This window comes from Melospiza georgiana, chromosome Z, assembly GCF_028018845.1.
Source record: "Melospiza georgiana isolate bMelGeo1 chromosome Z, bMelGeo1.pri, whole genome shotgun sequence".
Classification (NCBI taxonomy): Eukaryota; Metazoa; Chordata; class Aves; order Passeriformes; family Passerellidae; genus Melospiza; species Melospiza georgiana.
The window spans coordinates 52,204,459-52,229,944 of record NC_080465.1 but is presented as its reverse complement, the minus strand read 5'-3'; the positions used below and the strand labels follow the sequence as shown (position 1 = coordinate 52,229,944).

At 36.9% G+C, this 25,486-nt stretch overlaps 1 protein-coding gene across 2 annotated transcripts in view; it reads left to right on the top strand.

Annotated features, from left to right (window-relative positions):
- NNT (nicotinamide nucleotide transhydrogenase) overlaps positions 1–25,486 on the top strand; it is a 42,736-nt gene that overhangs the window by 2,424 nt on the left and 14,826 nt on the right. For both annotated transcript variants that reach the window (XM_058043551.1, XM_058043552.1), the window contains exons 3-17: positions 5,742–5,971; positions 7,077–7,294; positions 7,839–7,926; positions 8,542–8,630; positions 9,438–9,625; positions 10,396–10,529; positions 12,258–12,449; positions 13,390–13,543; positions 14,421–14,582; positions 15,356–15,466; positions 16,197–16,342; positions 17,920–18,115; positions 18,702–18,935; positions 20,891–21,051; positions 21,972–22,151. In XM_058043551.1, the coding sequence (XP_057899534.1) occupies positions 5,742–5,971; positions 7,077–7,294; positions 7,839–7,926; positions 8,542–8,630; positions 9,438–9,625; positions 10,396–10,529; positions 12,258–12,449; positions 13,390–13,543; positions 14,421–14,582; positions 15,356–15,466; positions 16,197–16,342; positions 17,920–18,115; positions 18,702–18,935; positions 20,891–21,051; positions 21,972–22,151 (2,483 nt within the window). The remainder of the gene's footprint in view (positions 1–5,741; positions 5,972–7,076; positions 7,295–7,838; positions 7,927–8,541; positions 8,631–9,437; positions 9,626–10,395; positions 10,530–12,257; positions 12,450–13,389; positions 13,544–14,420; positions 14,583–15,355; positions 15,467–16,196; positions 16,343–17,919; positions 18,116–18,701; positions 18,936–20,890; positions 21,052–21,971; positions 22,152–25,486) is intronic.

Below are 25,486 nucleotides of genomic sequence, written 5' to 3'. Positions count from 1 at the left end.
CTCTTCTGTTTTATTGAAATTGGTATGCTACTCTGTGTGTGTGAATTTTCTCATTTTTAAGAATAACTTTTGAAAAATTTTCCTACAAGGATGGAGAATTCTGATTAGTGTCATGTTTAATGCTCAGTGCTGCCCTGTCAAATCTGTTGTGTGGAAGCCCTTATGTAAGGATTAATAATATTCATGAAATGCAGTTATTTAATGTGGAGAATTACAAGTTTGGTAGTCTTTTGGTTGATAATTAAGCTGTCCTTGTAGTATGCTGTGGTAACATGTGATTTGTCATTTGGTAGAGGACAAATCAAGGAGAAAACAGCAATTTAATGACAAATTAGAAGCAGGGCTATTGCTTATATTTACTTTTTAAGTGCTCTTGAATCAAAATGGAACAGATTCAAAAGAACCGTGTTTTAGTCTTTCAGAAATTAGCTTTGATTATTGTAACACTTGGTAAAATCACTGTATTAGTAAGAAGAGTAAATTTTCTGAAAAGACTAGTGTCACAGTGATTCTTCTTAAGGCTGTGGTTATTACTTAGTCAGGTTAGCTTTCATTCCATCCAGGCTATGTTATGTGAAAGAGCAATAGCTGCTTGAGGAGAAGAAATATGGAGATACAGAGTCAGCTGAAAAGTGAACTTGGAGCATGGATAATTTTCTTACTGCCAGCTATTATGCTGCTACTTGCTTAATAGAACTATAGGAACTTTCATACAGATGTAAACAAGTATTCCCATAATTTGTGCCAGGTAGTCACTAGGACCAGTTACTTCAGAAACAGAGACAAAACTTTCTGAAGCCCTGGGAAAGGTGCATGTGGAGTGACTGACCTTCCCAGTATACTCCCAGATTAGTTTGTCCTACAGCTCTATGACTTTTATCCCTCTCTATTTTGGGATTTTAAATATCCTTTTTATTTTTAGGCTTATTTCTTAAATTTTCCTGCTTTTTTCTAAACCTGTAGCAGTTCATTTTTAATTAGTTCTCTAGGTAAACTTTATTTTATTTATAAACAAAGAAATATTCTCCTTTAATTTCCCTTTTTAAAAAAAATCCTTATTTATGTAATAGGAGGGATCAGGTGTTCGTTTAATCTTCTTTATCGTTTTTTTTCTTTTTGCCAACGTCATATTGCTGTTCTTCGGAATATGTCCTCATCTCCAGGACAGGTGAGATGGTTTGTTTAAAGGTTATTAGAGTAACACTACAAATAGGCATCCTGTTTTCAATCCCAGAACATGTGGCATATAGTCAAAACCTCTCCTTTATCTTTTCCCTAAGTCACTTTCTATTGGTTGATCCTGTTTTGTTGCAGACTAATTTCCAAAGTCAGGTTAAGGAGATCAAAAGACTGTATTTCCTGCTATAGTTTTGACTTATAATCTTCTCTAAGATTCTTGTCGATAGAAGTTACGTGGAGAAAGTCACAGTTATAGTTTTGTTTACTTGAAGTTTGACAATGTCTGCATTACACAGTTAGGATTGCAGTAAGGGAATGAGAGAGTGGCTTCTTGCTAGTTTTTTGAAGTTCTAAGTTATGTATATGCCAGAGCATTTCACTGGAATGTATATTCCAAGACCTGTAAAATGTAATGATTCTACTTCTGATAGTGGGAGAATCTAAGTACTGTGTATCTTCTACTCAATATATTTAAAAACTTAATGAGTCAAAAAGGTGCTCCAGGTATGTAATATCACTCAGTATTTGGAAGATGTCCATGATGTCGTAAAGCAGCACTAAAACATACTCAAGGCAGTACTTAAAGAGATTACCTGACATGAAGGATTAGAGAGACAATTTGTAGGCTTCACATTCTAACGTGACTTTGAACCCCTGACAGGGATAGCAGATGGGCTTCCTCAAAATAAAAACTAAATCAAGGTCCTAAGTTTATAACCCTAGTTTTCAACCTTTCAAAACTATCGACTTTGATGAAATTGCTGAATCCAAAACCAACAAACCAAATCTGTGTTAATCACAAAGCTTCTTCCAGCTCAAATATTGATCATGCGCTGTTGTGTATGTCAGCACAGACAGGCAGGGGGGACAGCCATAAAGTCATGTCTAGAATCCAAAGGGTAAATTTATAATTTATTTCCATTACTTTGCTAACAGGGTATTGCTGAAGCAGCACCTGGGCAGAGGAAAGCAAGCAGGGACACTGGCACCAGTAAATCATCACAGACCTGCTGTTCACATAGGCTTATCAAGAGTTATTTCCAGCTGGAGGGGAGCTTTGCAATCCTCTGTGCCAGTGTTCCACTTTTTAACCCTTTCTTCCCAAGACCTGTACTGCAGTTTTAAGATAGATCTTGGTTTTTGAGCTGTAGATATCTGCTCCATTTCGGTGCTGAATCATGTGGAGGCTTGGGGCAGTGTACTTGAAAAATGTCCGATACCTACTCTAGCTAAAAGCTGGCAAACTGACAGTTTGCTTATGTATTCATTTGCTTTTATATTTATGGATTGCTGGAGTTCTGGCAGTGGGATAGAGAAGAAAGGTAGGTAGGCAAACGAGACTTGTTGGATATTTATCTTGGATTTGAGCTCATAAAGCTCTGATAAGGACATGTTCCTCAGTGCTGGTCTGTGATCATTCTGTTTACTAAATAAGGTGCAAATACTTTCTATCTGAAAAAGTTGTACTTATTTTTATTGCATGCAAGATGTACCAATAAAGAAGGAAGTGAGGAATGAGGAAACATATCTGGCATCTAGTGAATGTATATTTCTGTCCTTTTACTCCTAGCCATTTACTCTTCTATTCTGATACTCCACACAGAAGCAGATGAGCAAAAGGAAATTAGAAGCGTCTGTTGTCATTTGAACCTTAGGAGCTGTAGAAGATTTGCTTGAGAAAAATAAAAGCTTTAGTCAAATGTCTTTGTAACTTTAAATTTGCAGTTATCTATTTCCTTTATGCTATAATTTATTCCTTCCCCTATTTTCCCCCACGTTTTTCCCTTCCTTTCCTCCCCTTTGGCTTTCTTGTGCTACACAAACTTCCAAAAGGAGAAAGGGAAAGTAGGACTTTAGTTCTTAACTTCTCTCAGTGCTTTTTGAAAAGTGTTTTGCATCCTATCCTATCCTATCCTATCCTATCCTATCCTATCCTATCCTATCCTATCCTATCCTATCCTATCCTATCCTATCCTATCCTATCCTATCCTATCCTATCCTATCCTATCCTATCCTATCCTATCCTATCCTATCCTATCCTATCCTATCCTATCCTATCCTATCCTATCCTATCCTATCCTATCCTATCCTATCCTATCCTATCCTATCCTATCCTATCCTACCCTACCCTACCCTACCCTACCCTACCCTACCCTACCCTACCCTACCCTACCGCTGCTTCCTCTCTGAAATTCTGGTTGGTCTCTGTTATCCTAACAAATTTCAATCTTCTAGGTTTCATTCCTGCTTCTAAAAGACAAGAGAGCTCATTTCCACCAAGCTGATTTAGTGAAAATCACAAGCAGTACTTTATTGTGTAGTAATTAGAAGAGATGAGGAGAAAAGTCTCTTCAAATGACAAGAGTAATTTGAGTGACAGCAACAGTTACCACAGCTGGTAACAAGTGGTTAGTGCTGCTGTGGTGGGTATGGCCTGAGTTGCACGGTGATGCTTAGATTTGGTGTATGCTGGTGGAACAAATCATTGCAAAGCACTGTTACCTTTGTGGATCTGTTGTTTTAGATGTGCATTCTTGCTCCTGTTTTGGCTTTATGTTCTATGAATGTATGTGTTTCTGAATCTGAGTGTTGTCTTGTGATTAAAATATTTCAGATATTCTGCAACATATAAAACATCACAACACTTCTATCTTTAAATTATTTGTTACCATTTTATTAGTCAGATTTCAAAGGCAAAGATTAAAAAAAAAGTAGAAGTAATTTGAATCATAGAATCTTTAAGGTTGGAGAAGACCTCTAAGATCAAGTCCAACCTTAGACTGAGCACCACCTTGTCAAGTAAGCCATAGCGCTAAGTGCTACATCCAGTAATTTCCTGAGCACCTCCAGGGATGGTGGCTTGACCACTTCCCTTTAGCAACCCATTCCAGTGCTTAACCATCCTTTCAGTGAAGAAGTTCTTTCTGATGTCCAACCTGAACTTCCTGTGGTTCAGTAAAACCTCCCCTGGTGCAGCAATTAGAAGTAATGATCTTCTTTGTCTGGTGAGCTGTCATTCTGTCTTGTTGGATGTGTTAGTATTTTTATTAGTGTGTTAGTAGGCTGAGAAATAGGTATTTAAGTACCAGTTCTTAGCAGCTCTGTACTGGTTTTTCAGAACATAGTAAGTTGACAGTAGCTTGAAAATTTCTAACCAAAAATATTTTCAAATTGCCAACTTTAGGCACATTGTAATCCACGTTCAATTTCACAGATAATTTATTTTGGTATTTTAAATCTAAATCTAGTTCCTCAAAGATCTTATATTGTAGTGTGTTTTTAGCTTTTTTTTACTTGTTTCTATCTGAAAGTCAAAAGGAGGCCTTCCTAAAATTTGCGTTCTTTGCTTCGTACAATTTTTTGTAGCACAATACACAGTACTGTTGGACAATTTAAAAAGAGATATGTAATTTTAAACAAGCTGCTCATCCACTTTCTCCGATTTTTTAGGTTTGTGGTTTCTTTGGTGGGTTTTGTTGTTGCTGTTGCTTGATCATTAATATGAGTGACTGCTTAGATTGCGCAAATTATAGTTTATTAATATTCATGTGGTGTAAATGTCTTGCATAGTAATGTCACAATCCAGGTTTAAATTCTGGATAGATGTAAGTGAAAGCTGGTACAGGATTCAGCCTATATGTTGGACTGCATGCTGTCAGTGTAATTAAAGTAATGTAATGGTTTTATGTGTGATTATTCTACTTGAGCCTGTGTATTCATAAATAATGTATTTAAACACTTGTTTGGATCAGAGAAGTTTATCTCTCAGATACAAGACTGAAAGCCCCCAAACTGTACTCGAATTAAGTTAGATGTTTGTAATTTGAAAACTTTAACTAAAACATAAATTTCAGCTTCAGCAGTTTCCTGGTGTTACTTAGTGGAGCTTTGAACAAGTTAAGACAAGTAAATAACTTTGATGATAAATACTTTGTAGAAACTAGTAGCTGGATATTCATTTATTCTTCAACTACTTCTGAATTCACATTTCTCATTTCTGTGGCAACTTTTAGAGTACCTTATTGATGTAGTTATACCTTTCAGTGTCCTTTGTGGTAAGTATGTTGCATTCAATAATTTGGCATAATTTGATATGCGTTACAAACATATTCAGTTAAAATGCAGTTCCACTGTTCAAGCTCATTTATTTCTTTCTTCACAATAACCTGGAAGTGACTAGAAAGCGATTTAAATTCTGGCCTGAGGCAGCATGTGTTATCACCAGTACACCAGGTATTGTGTAAATCATAATGCCAGTTACACAGTCAGAGCTGTGTAAACGACAATGAGTATGAACTGCACCAAACACTTGTTACTGCTTGTGTGGCTCATTGTGTTCACCTGCTGATCGCTGAGAAAACAAGGATCTCTAGGAAGATGGTGTCATTTAAGGAAATGTAAACGATGTTCCTAGAAAATAGCATTCTGCTTCTTCCTCAGGAGAGAGAATTGCTAACTGTGACATGTGTTTGCATGTGTCTGTACAACATTGAAGAGTGTCCCTTATACCAGTTAATTAATGTTTAGTACAACTAATGCTGTCTTATCTGCCACTCTTACAGGAATTCCATATAAACAACTGACTGTGGGTGTCCCCAAGGAGATATTTGAGAATGAGAAGAGAGTGGCTCTGTCACCGGCTGGAGTTCAAGCCTTGGTTAAGCAAGGCTTCAATGTTGTGGTGGAATCTGGTGCTGGAGAAGGTTCTAAATTTTCTGATGACCATTACAGAGAAGTCGGAGCAAAGATCCAGGGGACCAAGGAAGTCTTGGCTTCTGATTTGGTTGTGAAAGTAATTACTTTATTAGTATATTTCCTATTACATTGTTTTTGGAGAAATGTATAAGTAATTTTTTTTCTGATAATCTGTGGAAAATTCAATAGGTAAGGTAATTTAAATTAGTGTTTTCCATTTTGAGTTCTGATTCAAGCTTTGGGGTTTTTTTAATAGCTCAGGCATGCACCTACACTAAAAAAAAAGTTAATGACAGCGTTGAAAAAAATGTGGATAATATCTCTAGCAAGTTTTTAACTACCTAAGAGTTGTATTCTAGAGTGAGGTAGACTACTGGAATCTAGTCAGATGAGATCCCTGCTCTAAGAAATCTTTTGTCCAAAATTGGTAACATATACCTCTAGTTACTTTTTAAATAGTGCTGTTTGTGATTTAGAAAATATGATTGTGTAACTTCTCATTCACAGCAAAGATGTGTTTAAAAATTTGAGAAAAGAACTAAAAGCAATCTTACTTGAAAGGTCTTAGGTTGTGCAGAGTCTTGAAGGGAAAAAAAGAGAAAAAATACCTTTGCCTTATTGAGGCTTCCTTCAGTTGCTCTGTTTATAATTATCCCATCAGCATTGAACATTGAATTTCTGTGAGCTGCTTTATGAACAGTGCTTTTAAGTAGGTTTCTGTTTGGAGAAAAGTGAGAAACTCAGAAGTGAATATAGATGAAGATGAGTGTTTGCTGGACATCTGGCATGAAATTCCCTGTATGTAGTCGTGCACTGCAACCTTATTAGTGATTCTTAGTTTGTAGAGCTTAATTGTCATGTCTGTTGCATAGTCATTGTGCTTAAAAATAGTGGGTCTGGGGGTAGCTGATTGTAACAAAAGCGACTGCCAGTTAAAGGTCATCAGACCTTTGTGAAGGTGTGTGCTGATGAGGTGTTTGCCCTGTTTGCCCTGTCACCAATCCACCTAGAGCCAATTCCATGATGTGGACTGCAGCTGATAAGTGCAGTTACTCAGTTCAATTGTGTAAATCGCCTTTGATGTACTTTCTTCTTTCTGTACTTTTTGGATGGGAATGGACAGACTACAACCTGAGAGAAAGTAAGTGAATGTGTTCTGATTTTTTTCCTCTGATTAACTTAGAAACTTCTGTCTTTTTCAGGTTAGAGGTCCTATATATAACTCATCTCTAGGTGTACATGAGGCAGATCTTTTCAAGACAGCAGCAACCCTGATTAGTTTTATCTACCCAGCACAAAATCCAGACCTCCTGAAAAAACTTGCAGAAAAAAAAGCTACTGTCTTGGCTATGGATCAGGTTCCACGGGTCACCATTGCTCAGGGATATGATGCACTTAGCTCCATGGCCAACATTGCTGGGTATGATTTTTTTTGCTTCTTTAAGTATAGCTGGATTAAAGTCATGTGCTTTGATATTAGGTATATCTAAAATGATTCTACATCTCTGTTTTCATGCAGAGCTGTTTCAAGCAGGGTAGTGTTAAAGTTTTTTATGGTTAGCTTTATAGCAGATCAGAGCAATGCTTTTAAAATAAACAAAACTGAATACAATTCTTCTAATTCCTTGACTGTTTTGTCTAGCACCTTTTTGCTCTGAACTAAGTTATCTTGAATACAGATTGTCTGTCATGGGGATCTGGTATTGTTAGGAGCTAACTAACCCAAAGAACACTCAGTGTGAATGCAAGAGCCATGGCAGTTACAAACAAAAGATCAAATATTGTCAGACGTCTCCATAGAAGTATGAATAAAGACTATTGAGCTTGTGTTCAATGATAAAATACTAAGCTTGCTTTATCCTACACATATACTGTGGTCAAATATTCATCTTTTAGATTGATGTAATGAATGGAATTTACTGAATCTGAGAAAACACTGATATGTGTTCGTCCTTGATTGACAGTTACAAGGCTGTGGTCCTGGCAGCAAATCACTTCGGTCGATTTTTCACGGGTCAAATCACAGCTGCTGGCAAAGTTCCTCCAGCAAAGGTATGTGTCATTAAACAAACATTGTGGCAAAAGAAAATGTGAATTTCTGAGCAAAGGTAGCTGTTGCGGAAACTATGTTAAAAGGCTTTTTTCCTGCCTTTAGGCGGTTTCTAGAGACTTCAGAAATCACTGTTATTTGTTCTCATACCACTTTTTGTTCACATCTGTTCTGGTTTTGTTTTGGGAATAATAGAATAATTTGAATTTTATTTAAGCTTGCCTAGTTTTAAACATCAGATTAGCTATAAGGGGTTGGATTAATTTTTTTTCAAAGTATGAGAAGGTAAGAAAGCAGTTAAAAAATTCAGAGAGACTGGTATTTCTTGTGCATTAGGGAGTGCAATGGAAAGATTTACTTGATTGGAATTACAGGTAGATTGGATTGAAATGAAATGAAATTAGAATTAGGGAAGGAAAAAAGGAAGATATCAAGGAGAAAACCTATGTTTACTTAGAGAAACTACTAGCTACAGAAAAGTTGCCTCTTAGATATGTGTAATTAGGAGTTACAGCTTTTAAACTGTTGGATATATGGGGCAACTCTGCCCAATTAAATTTGGTTTTATCATAAAGTATCTAGTTTAAATGGCTGGTTAATGAGATTTATCATTTTAGGTGCTGATCATTGGAGGGGGGGTTGCTGGCCTGGCTTCTGCAGGAGCGGCAAAATCGATGGGTGCAGTGGTTCGTGGATTTGATACTAGGTAAGGGTGTGAAAATTGTAATAAACAATTTGAAATTACTTGAAGATTAAATTGTTTATGGCTGTATTAGAGTGAAATAATTTGTACTACATTGAGCCATAGTTCACTTCCTACTATTTTTATGCCATTATTAGTCCTTTATGTTTTATTTTGAAATCTGTCTAAAACTTTTCCATTTTTACTTTAATTCCCTTCTTAAGTACTCTCGATACTTTTATCTTTAGATTCAAGAACATTTATGTTTAATTCTCTGATGTTGTCACTGTTCACCTAACACTGAAATTTAGTCTCTTTAATGTGATGTCATATGATGCGAAATAAATTACAGAATATTGGCAAGCCACAACTTCAAACACCCACCCCCTGGTAATTTTCCCTGTGAAAATAAGATTTACTTATACTTCTCATCTCACAGTTTAAAGACAAGGTCATGGATTCTGTGCTTATCTCCCATTTTTGGCACCTTTGTTTGGGCTGTAGATTTACCAAGTCATGACAACAGAAATGCATGAGGAGAGTTAATCAGCAGAGCCTCAGCTTTGAGGTTTTTCTTGAAGCAACTCTGCTGACTATATAGGAAACCATAGGCTACCTTCATTCCTTATTCAAGTCTGACTGGAACCTGAATTTATCAGTGCAATTATTTTTTGCACTGAATACAGAAAGCTGAGGACTTTTGTTATGGTCTCCTTAATACTAAAATAAGTTTTACATCATCACTTGTCTGAAGATTGCTACTTAAGTCACTGGTCATGATGTATTTGTAAAGTAGTGGTTTTTCTGTCAACTAAAATTTTCTTTTTCTAGAGCTGCAGCCCTGGAACAGTTCAAGTCTCTTGGTGCTGAGCCGTTGGAAGTAGACGTAAAGGAATCTGGAGAGGGACAAGGTGGTTATGCTAAAGAAATGTCCAAAGAATTTATTGAAGCCGAAATGAAACTCTTTACCAAACAGTGCCAAGATGTTGACATTATCATCACTACAGCACTTATTCCAGGTATGCTTGATGTGGAAAATGAAAATTTTCATTCTTCTAGGTAAATTGTTGTATTTTGAAGTTGCATCTGCATAAAGACAGAGGAGATAATGAATTATGTCTGTGTGAACGTTCACCTTTATGCTTCTGTGATAAAGGCCTGGTTTTAAAGTATATCCTTTTTTTTTAAACAACTTTTGTTTTCATGGACGATCAGTATGAATCAAATATTGTCATGTTTTTCTTACTAAAAAAGGAGTATTTAGTAATAAAGTGAGAATATATAATTCTCTTGCATATCTATTGTATCACAACTACACGACTACTTCTGCTATACAGCTTGTGCACTGAAGCAAGTCTGATTGAAATGGAATTGTCCTTTGTAATAGAAACACAGTAAGGTAGAGCTTAGATTTTAGTGCTTTGTGTTGCACAATGTCTCTATTTTACTAGCTGACAATGTGGTGGCTCTTTTTTTTTTTAAATTTTTTTTTTGTTATGACTGAAATTGTGAGATTGGTCTGTCAGTTTGCTGGCAGAATTGAACTTATCTTTGGTAGACTACCATGCATAACTTTCCTGTATGCTTTTGGAGCAGAATGTTCTAGCATTTCTTCTGTCTTTCTAAAAAAAAACTTTTGTGTGTTTTTTTATCCTAGGTACCAAATACTTGAAAATTTTGCTTACAAAATTAAAGCTTATATATAGAGCAAAGAGGAGAAGTCATCTCCTATGCTCAACAGATAGAAAACTGTATTTTGCATTTAACTTGCTATGCCTTGTTTTGTCAGGCAAAAAAGCTCCAATCTTGTTTAAGAAAGATATGATTGAATCTATGAAGGAAGGTTCAGTTGTTGTGGATTTAGCTGCAGAAGCAGGAGGAAATATTGAGACTACAAAGCCTGGGGAAATGTATGTTCATAAGGTGAGCATTTTAATCTGCAGTTCATTCTCAGTTCACCTTGGACAAAAATGTAAATTGTATGCTGAAAATAAGCAGCTGGATTTTCAACAGTCTTTCAGCTGCTTTGGGCTCAAGTAATCCTTTAGATTTGCATTTGGTCACTATCTAAATAGATCAATTTGAATATTTTTCAAGAAACTAACACCTTTGTATAGTGTTAATTTGGTTGTTAATGGATATTACAGAATTCTTGCTACTTAAAATTCCAAGTCCAGTGTTTGTCTCTTCTGAGTTGAAGGTAGGATTTGATATCTATTTCTTGGTCTAGCTAAAAAACACAGCAGTAGTGATAGGTTCTTTGATTTGCTTATCACCTCCCGTGGCTGGAGATAAACATTTCCTGTCACAGGCAAAGCTAAGCAGGTTCAGACTCTCAGTGTTTACTTCAGTACAAAGTCTCTGGCTTACTCAGTACTATTTCAGCTTCAGGAGGGTGCTGACTTTGCTTTTCTTTATCTTCCATAATGTGAGTGTGTTGCCCGTAGAGCATCCAAAGCACTTGAAACCCAAAGTAGATGTAGCATAAATTGGTTCCTTAAAGAAAGTCCTTTGGTCTGGACTGAATTACTTTGGTTTTGCTCCAGTGTTCATTTGCTCAATTGAGAACTTGTCTTTCTGCTTTTTGGGTTTTGTTTTTGATGCTTATGTGAAGTCTGCTAACAATTACAGAAATCTGGGTGATGAGATTTATAGTAGCAGATTTCCTAGGGTGTAATTTGGTAATGCAAGTATATAATGCCTTTATTTGGGAAGCCTGTAGGACGCTGTTGGCGTGGTTGTTGTTGACATAAGCAGAAATCTGTTTGTATATATCAAAGAATCACATGTTGCGCTTGTCATCTTGGCTTTCTAGGGCTTTTGATGTCATTGCTTAAAACTGAAACTAGAGAATGTAGAAGAGAAGTAAGCAGATACTTGCATGAAGGGTTTATATGGAACACTTTTAGTCAGAGGAGTATTACCCCTGGATTTAGTGTACTGTCTCTGTGTTACGGAAAATAGGAGCAGTGCAGAACTATTAGGATTGTGCCAGAGCATTGCATTAGGAAGCCAGAGGATGGATCTTAGCTGTAAGTTGTGGGAGCAGTGTTTTAACGCATGCCTGCTTTTGAACACCTCAGAGTGTATGCCAGCCTCAGCTTCCCATTCTTTCCTAAAGCGTGATATCCTTTAGTTCTCATTAGTTCTTTAAGCAGTGAGGATATATTAGGCTACATTTTTACATCCATATGAACTCAGACATATTTCTTGCACAGCTCTGAGGGAGCTCCCTTCACTCCAGTATTATACAGAAACTTGTCTCCCGTGCCTGCCTTCCAGAAAAACTGAGAAGATGCCAAGCATTAGATGGATGAATCTGTTACCTGATTGCTTAAAGAATTTGGGTTCTGAGAGAATGTAGGATTTGGAGAAGACAAGCTCTTGCACTAATATGTCTTCCTGTCTGTGAAGTCTTGTTGCTAATAGAGTTTAAGGTTTTGGAATTGATCATGTTGGATTCTGTAGCTATTGTGAGTGATCTGTCCCTGACGTAGTAGAGTCAGAACTGCAGGTAACCAATTTAGTTGAGATTATAAACCAAGATAAATGACACAGTTTGGATAGATATTCTAGAAGGATATACTGGAAGAGATGATGCTTTTTCAGAGATTGTACAAATCCTTATTATTTTACTTGGATTTTTTTCAGGGTGTTACACACATTGGGTACACAGATCTGCCTAGCAGAATGGCTACTCAGGCCAGTACCCTGTATTCTAATAATATTATCAAACTTCTGAAAGCTATTAGTCCTGACAAAGAGAACTTCTACTTTGATCCAAAAGATGACTTCGACTATGGGACTCTGGATCATGTTATTAGAGGAACTGTAGTAATGAAGGTGAGCCACTAAATACTCTATAAATACTCTATTCTTAATTTGTGAGTACAGACCTATCACTTATAATTTCTGTCTCTTCAAAATGTGTTCAGAGATACTGCATGTCAGCTGATTTCAGAGGTGGCTTGGTGGAGCGTATGGGTAATGGTGTGTTTATTTAGCTGAAAATTCCTCTGTTTCTTTTTAGTCTTGTCTTCTTGTCAAAGTTAAATCTAATGTATTTACCAATGAAAAACAGGAAAAAAGATAAAGTTTGTGTGTTTTGTGTGATAAAAACATAGCTACTTAAAACATGTTTGAGGCTTTACCACACCAAAACATTCTTCCAGAAAAACATTCTTCCCTTTAAAAAATAAAAAGTGTTCCATTTATAGTAAGAGAAAAAAATGATGAAACTAGAATATGCAAAATAATTGAAGCTTTATCAGAAAATAATAAAATAAAAACTCAGGGCATAGACTTCAGCTCTCCCAGGGCATTGAAATGGTGAGTACAGCTCAGTGCTGATAGCTCCACAGAGGCCTGAAGATTAACAAAGAATGTGGGATGTCATCCTTGGTTTCTATCTGAGGTCTGGAAAGGCTGTGATTACAGTTCACATCTGTAGCAGATTTTGTTATTTCCAAGACTTAGTTTTATTTTGCCTAGGTGTTTTCCATTTAAGGAACTTTATCTCTTTACTTTTCTCTTGTTTCTGCTCTGGAGCCTTGTGCTGTGTCTTCACCAGGTACTCTTGGACACTAATATCAAATCTTGTCTGAAGAATGTGTAAACCAGTATGATTAACTTGGTCATGCCTTGCAAACTTCTGCTGATACAGAAAAAGAGCTTGTTCCTGGGCGTGGCTGTAGGATGTTAGCACTTGCCTGAATTGCAGGATTGAGAAGAAAAGTACTAAGCATATTCCATGCTAGGCATAACTGTAAATATCTCTTGTCAGGATGGCAAAGTGATTTTCCCAGCACCTCCACCAAAAAACATTCCTCAGGGAGCGCCAGTGAAGCAGAAGACTGTAGCAGAGCTGGAAGCAGAAAAAGCAGCTACTATTACACCTTTTAGAAAAACCATGACTACTGCGTCTATATACACAGCAGGTAGGCAACTTCCATAGCTGGAGAGCCAGTGTAGAGTACTTCTCATTTGACTAATACTTTTGAATGACCCATCACCTAACTCATTTAATTGAATAGCTATTTGGGGAGCAATTGATTGGCTGGTGTATCCTGATGCAAAATCAGCATAGTGTAAGAATTGCTTGAGAGGGAAAATAAAACTTCTGAAATTTTACCAAAAGTGAAATACCAAAAGTATTTGACCTTCCAACACGTGCTGATTCTCTTCATATATGTATGTTTGACTCTACTTAAATATTAGTAAAATGCTTAAAAAGCAGGAAGGACTCCTGCCGGGGACTGTGCCCCAACTTTACAGCAGAATCAGTTCAATGGCTTTTGCTTTCTTCAGATTTTACTGTATTGTGTGAGACTTAAATGGCCACAGTCTACTGAAGTATTGGAAATAAGACTTTGCTTTGACAAAGTGTATCAGAACTTTTGCATGAAGTAATTAATGAATTCAGTAGTCTTAATTTTAATCCCTGTTCTTCATGCATATTGCTTTGATACATCTAAGCAATATCTCAACATAATTGTGACTTCTGTGTTTTTTCCTACAGAACAGGGGGGTGACAGGATTCAGTCAGTGTTGGTGTAGAAACCTATCTTTGCTGCATTGTGTCCATGTGTAACAAATATGTGTGGATTATATGTATGGCTTTATTTTCTGTTACAAAGGAAAGATTAGCACTGAAAGAACGTAGTGTATTTGAAAAAATTATCTCCCTGATTTTGAAACCAGTCCATGCATAGAACTCCATTTTGCTTTTGTGTTCGTACTAGGCTCCTGTTTGATGCAGTTTAAATGTAAGAAGTTATTGAAATGTTACAGAGCTTTCCTATGCTTTTCTTCTAGGTTTAGCTGGTATGTTAGGGCTGGGCATTGTAGCACCTAATGATGCTTTCACACAAATGGTGACAACGTTTGGCCTCTCTGGGATAGTGGGGTACCACACAGTGTGGGGTGTGACTCCTGCTCTGCACTCCCCACTTATGTCTGTGACTAATGCTATCTCAGGTAAGTGGCTGTCACACAGCCTCTTGTTCTCTACTTGAAGCAGTCACAACTCCTTTTACCTGAATTAGTGCTGGTGTGCATGTTTGAGTTTACTTTCATAAATAGCAAGGAAACATGAAACAATGTTTTCTGAGAGTGTTTTTTTCAAAAGAAAGGCAAATGTGATGTTTTAATTTATCCTTTTGATATCCTTTTAATTTTCTGAAGTAATTTTTACTTGACCTATTTGCTTAAAAGTTTGTTTTATTTGGAGTGATGTGGTGTGCTTTCATAGACCACATCTTTTCTCCCATCTCTTCAAAAGATTGCCCTGAAAATAATTAATCTTTCCTATTTTTTACATTCTTCCATTCATCTCCTAAAACTATGTGTTTTGAGAGAGAGGAAAAAAGAAAATCAATCCTAAAATACCCATAAAATTCATAATTCTCATAAGTAATTCATAATTCTCATAAGTAAAGGATCTGCTTTGATTATTATAAACAAAGTTTCTTTTATTGAACACGTACTTGGCTAATTCTGCACCTGGGGCACTGTTCTTCAAAACTACATTCATTTACTTGTTTTTTTTTTCTTTTTTTCTTTTGAAGCGTGTTTGTATTCCTGAAAAAGACTGTGGTAGTCTTTTTTAAGCATTAATGTGTGAAGTAGGGGTCAAAATTTGAGTTGACTGATATTTGTCCAACAGTTGAAAGGAAATTTCCTATAGGTGTAGTGCCTTTTATGATTACACAGTAACCTCTTCCAGTAATGCTTTTATCTCTTCTAAATAGGTCTGACTGCAGTTGGTGGGCTGGTACTGATGGGAGGACACTATCTCCCTCAAGACATTTCCCAAAGCCTAGCAGTGCTTTCAACCTTTATATCTTCAGTCAATATTGCAGGTATGAATGTTAGGTTTTCTCCTGAGGATAACTTCAAGTACTAGGGTAATTTTTAAACCTCTTGTAGTTATTTGATTGTATAATTCCAGAAATACTAGTCTGAGAATAGACTCTGAGAGCATTTATCAATAAAAACCCATCAGCCCTCCAATTTTCACAGTAGTTATTGTAGATATTTTGCATACCCTGTGGAGTAACCTCTTTTAGGAATTATTTAAATGTGCATTTTCCTTTCATAAATTTGGCTGGTGATTATATACAATATTTTTTCCTGTGTAACATAAGGGGGTAGTTGTAGAGGATTTCTACTGGTATTAATTTTCCTACTTGAAATGCATACGAGCAGCATAGAACAAAATTCTGTTTCTTTGAGCTTCATAAGTCCCAGCTTCAATAATAAAAAGGCAACAAAGTAAGCAATGTGACTTAGAAATACTGCTTTTGCTAGAGCAGGTTGGGAAAAGAGTGCAGTCATAAACTAAGCTGTGTCCTACAGTCAGTGTAGAGTATGGAGCCAGAGCAATTCCTCTTTTTCTTCTGAAAAGGCTAAAAGAGACAGCAAAATCTAACACTGATTATGCTTTTGTTTCCTGGTAGTTTTCCAGGTTGCTAGCTTTATTGGTTGCTGAATCGTGTGGTAATATGGTATTACTAAATACTTCTCTTATAATTTGGCATGTGCTTGATTTCAGATTTTATTTTTTTAAGATTGCTCCTTTACTTTGTCCAGGTGGCTTTTTAGTTACACAGAGAATGCTGGATATGTTCAAACGTCCCACAGACCCTCCTGAGTACAACTACTTGTACCTGCTCCCTGGTGGTGTATTTGTAGGAGGCTATGCAGCTGCTCTCAGCAGTGGCTATTACATTGAACAAGTAAGACGATAACTTCATGGCTCTTTGCCCAGTGCTCAGTGTTATGTTTCTTCATGCCTCTTCTGTGGAGGAGTAGATAACAAATAATCCAAGGTCTTTCCATCAGCTGCATGTTCCCACAAGGCTAATCTGAAGCTGATTAACTGTAAGCTTGCAGTCACATAGCTAGCATACTTTAAAAGCTCTGTTGTTGTTTGATTTTGTGTAAACATAGCAGGGGCTTTTATTTATTGGACTGTTTTCCTAAACTGCAGTCTAAATAATACAGTAACTACAGAAATCAGTCTTTGTTTTAAATGTTTCTGAAAGTTCAGCTTGGCATGACAGTTAAAAAAGGATGGGATCAGTTTTTCAGTGCAGAGGGATGTACAATATATATATATAACTATATATTGTTATGTATAGTTATATAAATGGTTATTGTATACTATAACACCTTTTATAGTAAACTTTTGTTTACATTTGTTTTAATAGTAAGAAAAATCACTTTATATTGCCTTGTGCATTTGGAAAAAGTGAATTGAAACATACTGTTATAGCAGAGGCTTGTAATGTATTTGTGTTTTGGCAATTATCTGGACATTTATAGCTCAGTTCATGTAAGTTTGTTTACACTTTTTGCAAACAACAGTAACAGAATGCCACAGAATCATTAATGTAGGAAAAGACCTTTAAGAACATCAAATCCAGCTGTCAGCCTTGCACTACCACCATGGTCACTACTAAACCATGTCCTCAAGTACCATATCCACAAGTTTTTTTGAACACATCCAGGGATGGTGACTCCACTTTTCTAGGCAGCCTGTTCCAAAGTTTGGCCATGCTTTCCATGAAAAAAAAAGTCCTGATGTCTAATATAACCTTCCCCATGAACTTGAGGCCATTTCCTCTTGTCCTCTCACTTGTTACCTGGGAAATTAGACCAATTCCCACCTGGCTACAATCTCATTTTGAAGAATTGTACAGAGTAATAAAGTCTCCATTGATCTTCCTTTTCTCAGACTGAACAGCCCCAACTCCTTCCTCATCAGACTTCTGCTCCAGATGCTTCATCAGCTCAGTTGACCTTCTCTTGACTTGCTCTTTATTAGAGTGAGGGGTCCAAAACTAGACATAAGATTCGAGGTGTGGCTTCTCCAGTGCTGACTACAGGGGAATGATCACAGTTTTACTCCTTCTGGCCACACTCTTGCTGGTAGTTCAGAACTATCAAAGCTATTTCTTAGTTCAAATTTGCCATAAACAAATTATGAAACTATCCTTATAATGAAGAGGACCATATAGTTTTGGATTTGTGTGCTAAAGGAAAGGTTGCTTCTGAACTGATGAGGAAAATTGGTTTGGCTTTAATTAATAGTCATTTTGCAGATAAAAAAGGGTCGTCAAGGGAGGGAAAATCTTTATAGATATCACATTAATTGGCCAAAACCTCATCCTGTAAAGTTTCTTGATTTCATTTAAGAGTTGTGACTTAAACACATTCTGGAGAAATCAGTCATTTTGTGTAATTATCAGAGATGTTTTATAGCAATGCAATTTGTCACTACTTCATACTGATGTTTTTTCTTCCTTTAAAGTTGATGTATCTGGCCTCAGGACTGTGCTGTGTTGGTGCCCTGGCTGGTTTGTCTACCCAAGGAACAGCTCGTCTTGGAAATGCTTTGGGTATGATTGGTGTTGCAGGAGGTTTAGCTGCAACTCTTGGAAGCCTTAATCCCACTCCTGCATTGTTGGCGCAGATGTCAGGTGCAATGGCACTTGGTGGGACCATAGGTATGTGTATGATGAACTAACAATCTATGTTCCATGCATGCATATATGCAACCTGTATATACATAAAATACTGTATAGCTCCCAAGTGAATTGACTAACTGACACTTGAGGCTTGTGCAAAATTATTTGGCAAATGTGTGAACAAAATATTGTAACTGTCAGGGCTTTTGTTAATGCTTTACAATGTGGTAAAGAATGTGCTGACTGAAAAGTTGGGACCACATCATCTCTGATAGGAAAACTTGTGTCCAGAGGTAAATGATCTTGCCCAACTTTGTACTTCTGTTCAGTTCCTGGCCGAACACTGCCAAATTCTCTCTTTCATACTGTGCCTTTGTCACAGAAAACAATGAATTTCTCAATATTTGGTGAAGCTTCTTAGCCCATGATATGCTTTACTCTTTCTATTTTTCATGATGCACAAAATTCACATGTGCAACCTTTGGTTCAATGCCATAGGGATTTCTAATTGGAACAGACTTGTGTATGTGTAATCATTGCACACTGAACCATCCTGTACTAATTTCTAGCTGAGCAGGTGGGTTGTGTTTTCTAAGACTTCCCTTCTGTCTTCATCTCTCAATAGGTCTGACAATTGCTAAACGCATCCAGATTACAGATCTGCCTCAGCTAGTGGCTGCTTTCCACAGTTTGGTTGGTTTGGCTGCTGTGCTCACCTGTGTAGCAGAGTACATGATTGAATATCCTCACTTCTCCAGCAACCCTGCTGCAAACCTCACCAAGATTGTGGCATATCTTGGCACGTACATTGGTGGAGTGACATTCAGTGGCTCTCTTGTTGCATATGGAAAACTGCAAGGTGAGACCTCCTGTTCAGAATTAAATATTTGTTAAAGGGTTTTTCTTCCCTTGGGATTTGACTCTACTTTTAGACTGCTATGTAATTGGAAAAAAAAGCATTGTATTTTGGACCAGGTGAAAGTTTAAATGTTTAATTTTTACGAGTACTTTTTTGTTTCTAATTCTGTTTATTTTGTGTACAGCTTTAATTATGAAAAGTTGTCTTCAGTGCTTTGACATACTATTATTCATCTTGTCTAGAAATAAGTGTTGCTTTGGTGTTAAGACACTACTTGATGCTTTTTCTCAAATTCATTTTATTGAACTTTAATGATCACAACTTGGTATTTCTGAGCAGAATTTTGCTTGAAACTCTCATGTTGCTGTATTCAGTGAGCACTAGTAATACTTCTAGGATTTTGTTCTTAACACTGCAATCTTCATTAAGGTAGGCAGCCTGCAATATTGAGGCTGCCTCACTTTAAACCATTCAGTTCACTGTCTGTTTACCTACTGCACAGACTCCATGCTCCATGCCTCTTGCTGTTTTAGCAAATATGTTTTCTAAATTAAATACTCACTAATTCCTGATTATTACGCATGTGAAGTTTTCTTTATTGCATTTATTTTTGGTTTTGTAAGCACACAGCTTTTGAGAAGCTGAGGTGATACTTGTACTAAGAATTTCAGGCTAAGAGCTTCCTATTACTAATCCTGTTGTTAACTTTGCAATAGTTCCTTTGGGAAACATCTCTTTGCTTTCTTCAATGTTTGTGAGACCAGCCTTTGAAGGAGGAAATATGACAAGGATGGAAAGCTGTCTTCTCTAATAATCTTTTGAAGGATTTGTCAGTAGTATGTATTTCTGATGTATCTCTGCTAAGTAGTTATTAATTTATTTGTTCTGAGTTATTTTTTCTCTCTCCATTGTACCTCCTCAGTGATTTGTGCGCATGTCCCTGGTAAACTTCACTGCCTGTTTGAGCCTGCTCTCCTATTTTTGTTTACTTTTTTCTCCCTTGCATTTTCATATCATCATGGTATAAAATATGAAGTTTGTCTGTATTAGCAAACTACTGATCCTATGGTATGGAAAAGCGTAGTAAGCCACACACTTTGACTCCCCTGGCTGAGACCGTCAGTTCATTGTTTCCCTTGAATTCAGCTTTTCTCAAATTTTTATGAGAAAATTAAAATGAATGAAATGAAATGAAAATGAATGAAATGAAAAGGAATTTTAAATGAGAATTAATTTTTTTTTTAAATCTAAATGAGACACTTATTTCTGATGTAAGTAATTACTGGCAAACTTGCATTGTTTCAACCCTTTGTCATGTGGTTTGAAAAAAACCAAACCCTAGTATGAAATTAATGTGACTGTCTTTTTTAACTGAATCACAGAAATACTGAACCGCCTTTTCCCCTCAAGTTTCTGCAGATGTGGGAAGCTGTGGGAGTTCCGTGTGACTGAGGGTAGTTGTGAAATTAATGCATTTGAAAATAGGAATGTTTTATACTTGGTGTTACCTGTGTAGTCATATTTTTTTAAGCACACAGTTTTTAAGAGACTGAGATAATCCTCGTGTAGAAGTTCCAGCTAAAAGCTTCCTTCTACTGTGTGTCATATTCAACATACAAAGACCTAGAGGCAAAGTGGAAGGACTTTGTTGAAGGAAAAATAAAAAGGCTTTTCAAAAGGAAAAGAGATTTTTCTAGCTATTCTGGAGCACTTCAGTGAAATAAGAAGTAAATACAGTTTAAAGAAGACTATTTGAGAATCTAGAGGAAGTTGAAATGTCTTGCAGTTCTAAGTCAGCAGAAAATCTCAGCTTCCACTAACTTGTTTTATCTTCTACCCCTCCCTTTTTTTCTTTTTTAATTTTTCTTTTACTGAGTTATTCAGTCTTCTCTGAACGTGAGCAGCAGGCTTCCTTGAGTGTACATGTTCATGTCTGAAAATGTGTTTGATCGCAGGTATCCTGAACTCTGCACCTCTGCTCTTGCCTGGTCGGCATGCATTGAATGCAGGATTGCTGGCTGCCAGCTTTGGTGGGATGATACCTTACATGCTTGATCCTTCTTACACCACGGGAATTACTTGCCTGGGTTCTGTGTCAGCACTCTCAGCCATAATGGTAAGTTAAGGAATTGTAGAAAGTGAAACAAGTTACAAAAGGAGTTTATTCTCCAGTCCTGCAAGTTTCCTCTTTATTAATTATATTTTGCCATCCTGAGTCACGGTGGGCATGGTGCATGCCTGTGTGGTAAGTTGAAGTAGCAAGTAGCAACTGACTTTTCTAGATCTAGGTGTAAACGAGAACTGTTCCAGAGAACTGGAATGCATTTTTATACTTAAGTTTTGCAGCTACTGATTAATGAATTTTTTTATGCGACAGAGTGATATTAGAGAATACTTTTTAGAAAGGTAATCCCTAAAATTCCTGAAAAAGCTCTGATTTACTGATTATTATGATAGCCTCTTGAGATGATGTCCTTGTGTAACCTCTGCCATTCACCTACACCAGTGTATGCCAGTGTTGCAAAATTTACCTTGAATATTGCCATTCTGTAAACCGAGTCTTGCAAGACTGTTCAATATAAATGCGTTAATAGTATGAACAGTTCCATGGAGCTAGTAGGATAATTTAGCAAGTAAAAAAATGTGACTAAGCTGAGCATGGGTACCTTCTAAGCTGAGAACAGGGGTACCTTCCTGTTCTCTCTGAAAAGGCAGATTTGGCAAGTTGAATTCTCAGCCTGGATACCTACACTGACAATACTTGAATAGGCTCTAAGTAACTTGATAGTTGCTTAGAAAGGTTGTGGATGCCCCATTCATGGATGTGTCCAAGACCAGGTTGGTTGGAACCCTAAGCAACATGATTTAGTGGGTAATATCCCTGCCCAAGTTAGGGCAGTTGGGACTGGCTGATCTTTAAGGTCCCTTCCAACACAAGCCATTCTATATTTATTTTTCAGTGCTGTAGGCTGAGTGTCTTTTCTGGGTGTTCTCCTTAGTGATTGCTGACGTTAAGTATTTTCTTTCCTTCTCCAGGGTGTCACTTTAACAGCAGCTATTGGAGGTGCTGATATGCCTGTAGTTATTACTGTCCTGAACAGTTACTCTGGATGGGCTTTGTGTGCTGAGGGCTTTCTCCTGAACAACAACTTGCTGACCATTGTTGGTGCACTCATCGGCTCCTCTGGGGCCATCCTCTCTTACATCATGTGTGTGGTAAGAAGTCAACAGAAACTCTGCTTGTTTGAGTTATGAAAAAGCTTTTTTAACCATGTTTTTTAGGAAGATAAGCCATTGGATCTCAAACTGTTACATGTTTATAGACTAGAAAATTCTTGATTGAAACTGTTGGACTAGATGTCAGTAATTTTTATTTGATTTGGTGAGAGACATATCTCAAAACTGAGGAAAGCCCTTTAAGGATTTGTATCTGGGCTCAAAGAAGTATGATTACTTGTGGTCAGCTATTTTTTTTCCAGTCATACAGCTTCTGAAATGTGGTTAAACTTAAGCGAGATTTAATATGTAGCAGGAGATACTTTAAGAAGTGTGTTCATTGGTTAGGCAGTGATTTGCAGTTTGGTTTTTGGAGTGCAGAAAAGTGTGCCCTTTTCTTCAGAGCAGCTACTTTGGAATACCACGGGGTGGCAGCAGGCCTGCGTGAGTTCAGTGCTGTGTGTCTGCAAGCTTGAGCTTCATCTCGGTGTGAGAGTTGTATTGTGCTATAGTAATGACCTCCTTTTCTCTGCAACATTTGTGTAGAGGCCTTGTATTCAAAGATGGAGAGGTAATGGTTTAAAGAAAACAGTTTGCAGCACCACAGCTGCCAACTTTCTCGTTCTCTATGGTGTAATCCTGCTTTGTTTCTGCTCTTGTGTGATCGGTGCCCCTGTTCTCCTGTCTGATGTTTTCCTCTGGTCAGCTCTAACAATCATCTTTTACTGCATCTCCACTGATAAATAGTATTGTTACCATGTTACGAATGTTCAGTATCGTTCTTTTTCATCATTCTTGAGGAAAAATTTCAGAAAAGCTTAAAAAGGTATTCTTGTAAAACTACATGAAAGTGAGTTAAAAGTAACAATTCTAAGTATGAATTGCAAAGAATCTCTTTCTTGAACATTTTCTGTCTCCTTATCAAAAGGAAATCATATTATGTAGCTCATATATTTAGTTGTATGCATTCAGGAATTTAGTCCACGTCAGTGGAAAAATAGTGCTTATGGATATGACAGGTATAAAACTCTTTTAAGAATCAAATTCTTGTAAACTTCAGGGAAAATGTGAACTGTTTGGTGTGTGTTTACCAGTAATCTATCTATACCTTCATTTTTGTTTTACTGTCTCTTTCCTTTCTAATATTGCTCATTCTCTTAGCACTCACAAGAGAGTTTTGAAATACTTACAGAGTTGGTTGGAGGAGCATAGGTAAATAGGAAGCCTGAGGGAGTAGTTAGCGAAATAGTTAGGCAGTGACAGAGTGACTTTCCCCAGTGTTTCTCAGATTACAGGAAGATTAGTTTTTGAGGTAGTGTCTAGAAATCTTGTGCTGCTTTATATAAGCTTAGACAACTGAAGTTCATCAACCAGTAAAATGAAAATTATTTAGTATGATTTCTGCACAGTAAGCAGAATAACATGCTCTTAGGCCAGAATTTTTCTTTTCTGCTATACTTCCTTTAATGGAAATCATTACTTTAGAAAGCATTGTTATAATCAGGGGATTCAGTATCATTGTCTTGAAGCTGCATTTCAGGAGAAGGAAATGCTCAAGAGTTTCAATAAATTCTGCGCTTAGTGTTTCAACCTGTGCTAATGAAGCAAAAGTTTCTCCTTCCCCCTTTTTTTTCCTGTGTGTTTTAGGTTTTTTTTGCAGGGGGGGATTTTTTTGTCGACTTTTTTTTTTTGTTGGTTTGGTTTTTTCCTTCTTTTTTTTTTTCTTTTTTGTTTTTTTTGGTTTTTTTTTTTTTGTTTGGTTTTTTTTTTGTTTGTTTTTTGAGTTTTTTTCTTTTTGTTTTTTGTTTGGTTTTTTGTTTGTTTTGGTTTTCCCCCCTATTTTTTAGTATGATTTCTGTCAAAACTAGTATATTTATTGATACTTACCTAATTATCCATAGTCAGTGCTGAGTCTTTTAAAGCCTCAGTTGATAACTGAGTTAAAGGCAGGGAATTTAACTTCAAAAAGCAAAGGCCTGTACTGTTTGCTTATCCTATGAATTGTGAGTCTTTTAAGACACCAACACAATACATTTTATTCAGAACATTTGATTGTTAGCATGTCCTCGTCACTCCTTTTTTACCCAGAGGTAATACTTGATGATTGCAATTCTGGTATTAGACTCATCATGGGATCCAGAAGAAACTTAAGGTTGGAGAGGAACCATTAACTGGGTTGATGAAACAGAGCAAGAGAGGGGACAAACTGTGTTAGTCTTACAAATTATATGCTGACCATTCCTGTGTACTAGCTGTGAAGTTTCTGTAGGCACAGTGGAAGCACTTGCAGTTCTCAGGATTCAGGTATTTGATTTTCCCTGGACTGTAAGCTCCTGACCATTGTTGTTATTTGTCTGTGCTCAGCATAGAGGGCTTTTTGCCACTTGTTGGATTATCAGTGAGTGATGAAGCTTGCACTTTATACCTCTGTATTTGTGGTGTGTGGTGGTAAAGAAGGTGGAAGAGGCTACAGAAGAGTTTTCACACTATCCCAGATATGTTGGTTAATGATTGCTTGATAAAGGTCTTGGCTCTTCTCTGCCTTCCACATTTTCTCTTCGAAGTTCTTGGCTCTTTGCAGTGGAGCCAGGCAAGGGTACTTCAATCTTATGCTTGCTTTTAGCCGATTCCCATATTTCTAATTATATTTTATCTTCTTTTTTTTCCCCTTTGACTTGGTCTAACTGTTGTCTTTTGGTTTAGATATGTGTAGAAAGTGCTGTCCTCCCTACAAGCTTGGCATGTGCAACATCTGCAGAGGGTATTCTTCTGTCTAGGCTGTCTTACCTGACACAACTGCTATAATGTTGAGATAGATGCCAAAGGCAGTGTGTTCTCAGGGTATGTGAAATACTGTGTGCTGTAGACAGTGAAAAATATTGATTTCACCATGTTTGTGTGCATCCCTTACAGTATCTGACACAGTGATGACTTATCAGGAAAAACAGAAGTTCTAACATCATCATTTTGCTTATTTGCTAGATAATAAATTTCAAAGAGTGGCACACCTTCTGAGACTATGGCAAAAAAACTGTGGAGCTGCATGATTTGAAATGTGGAGAATAGACATCTGGAAGCACAATTTTGTACTTCCTCCTACTTATATTTGTGACTCTCCAGATCCATTCCTAAATTTTGTCATGGCTTCTCAGCTAGTACAGAAGATGTATGACTCATATGTGTAATTAAAGAAGCATTTTATCCTCTTCCTTTCCTGCTTCTAAAGTTTTTTATCCCCTGCAGTTACAAGCTTTTCCTATTTCCAGTTATTGACAGATATTTCTTTGGGGCCACAGTCACGAGCAGGCGTGCCAAAGAAAGCATTTAGCCAATGG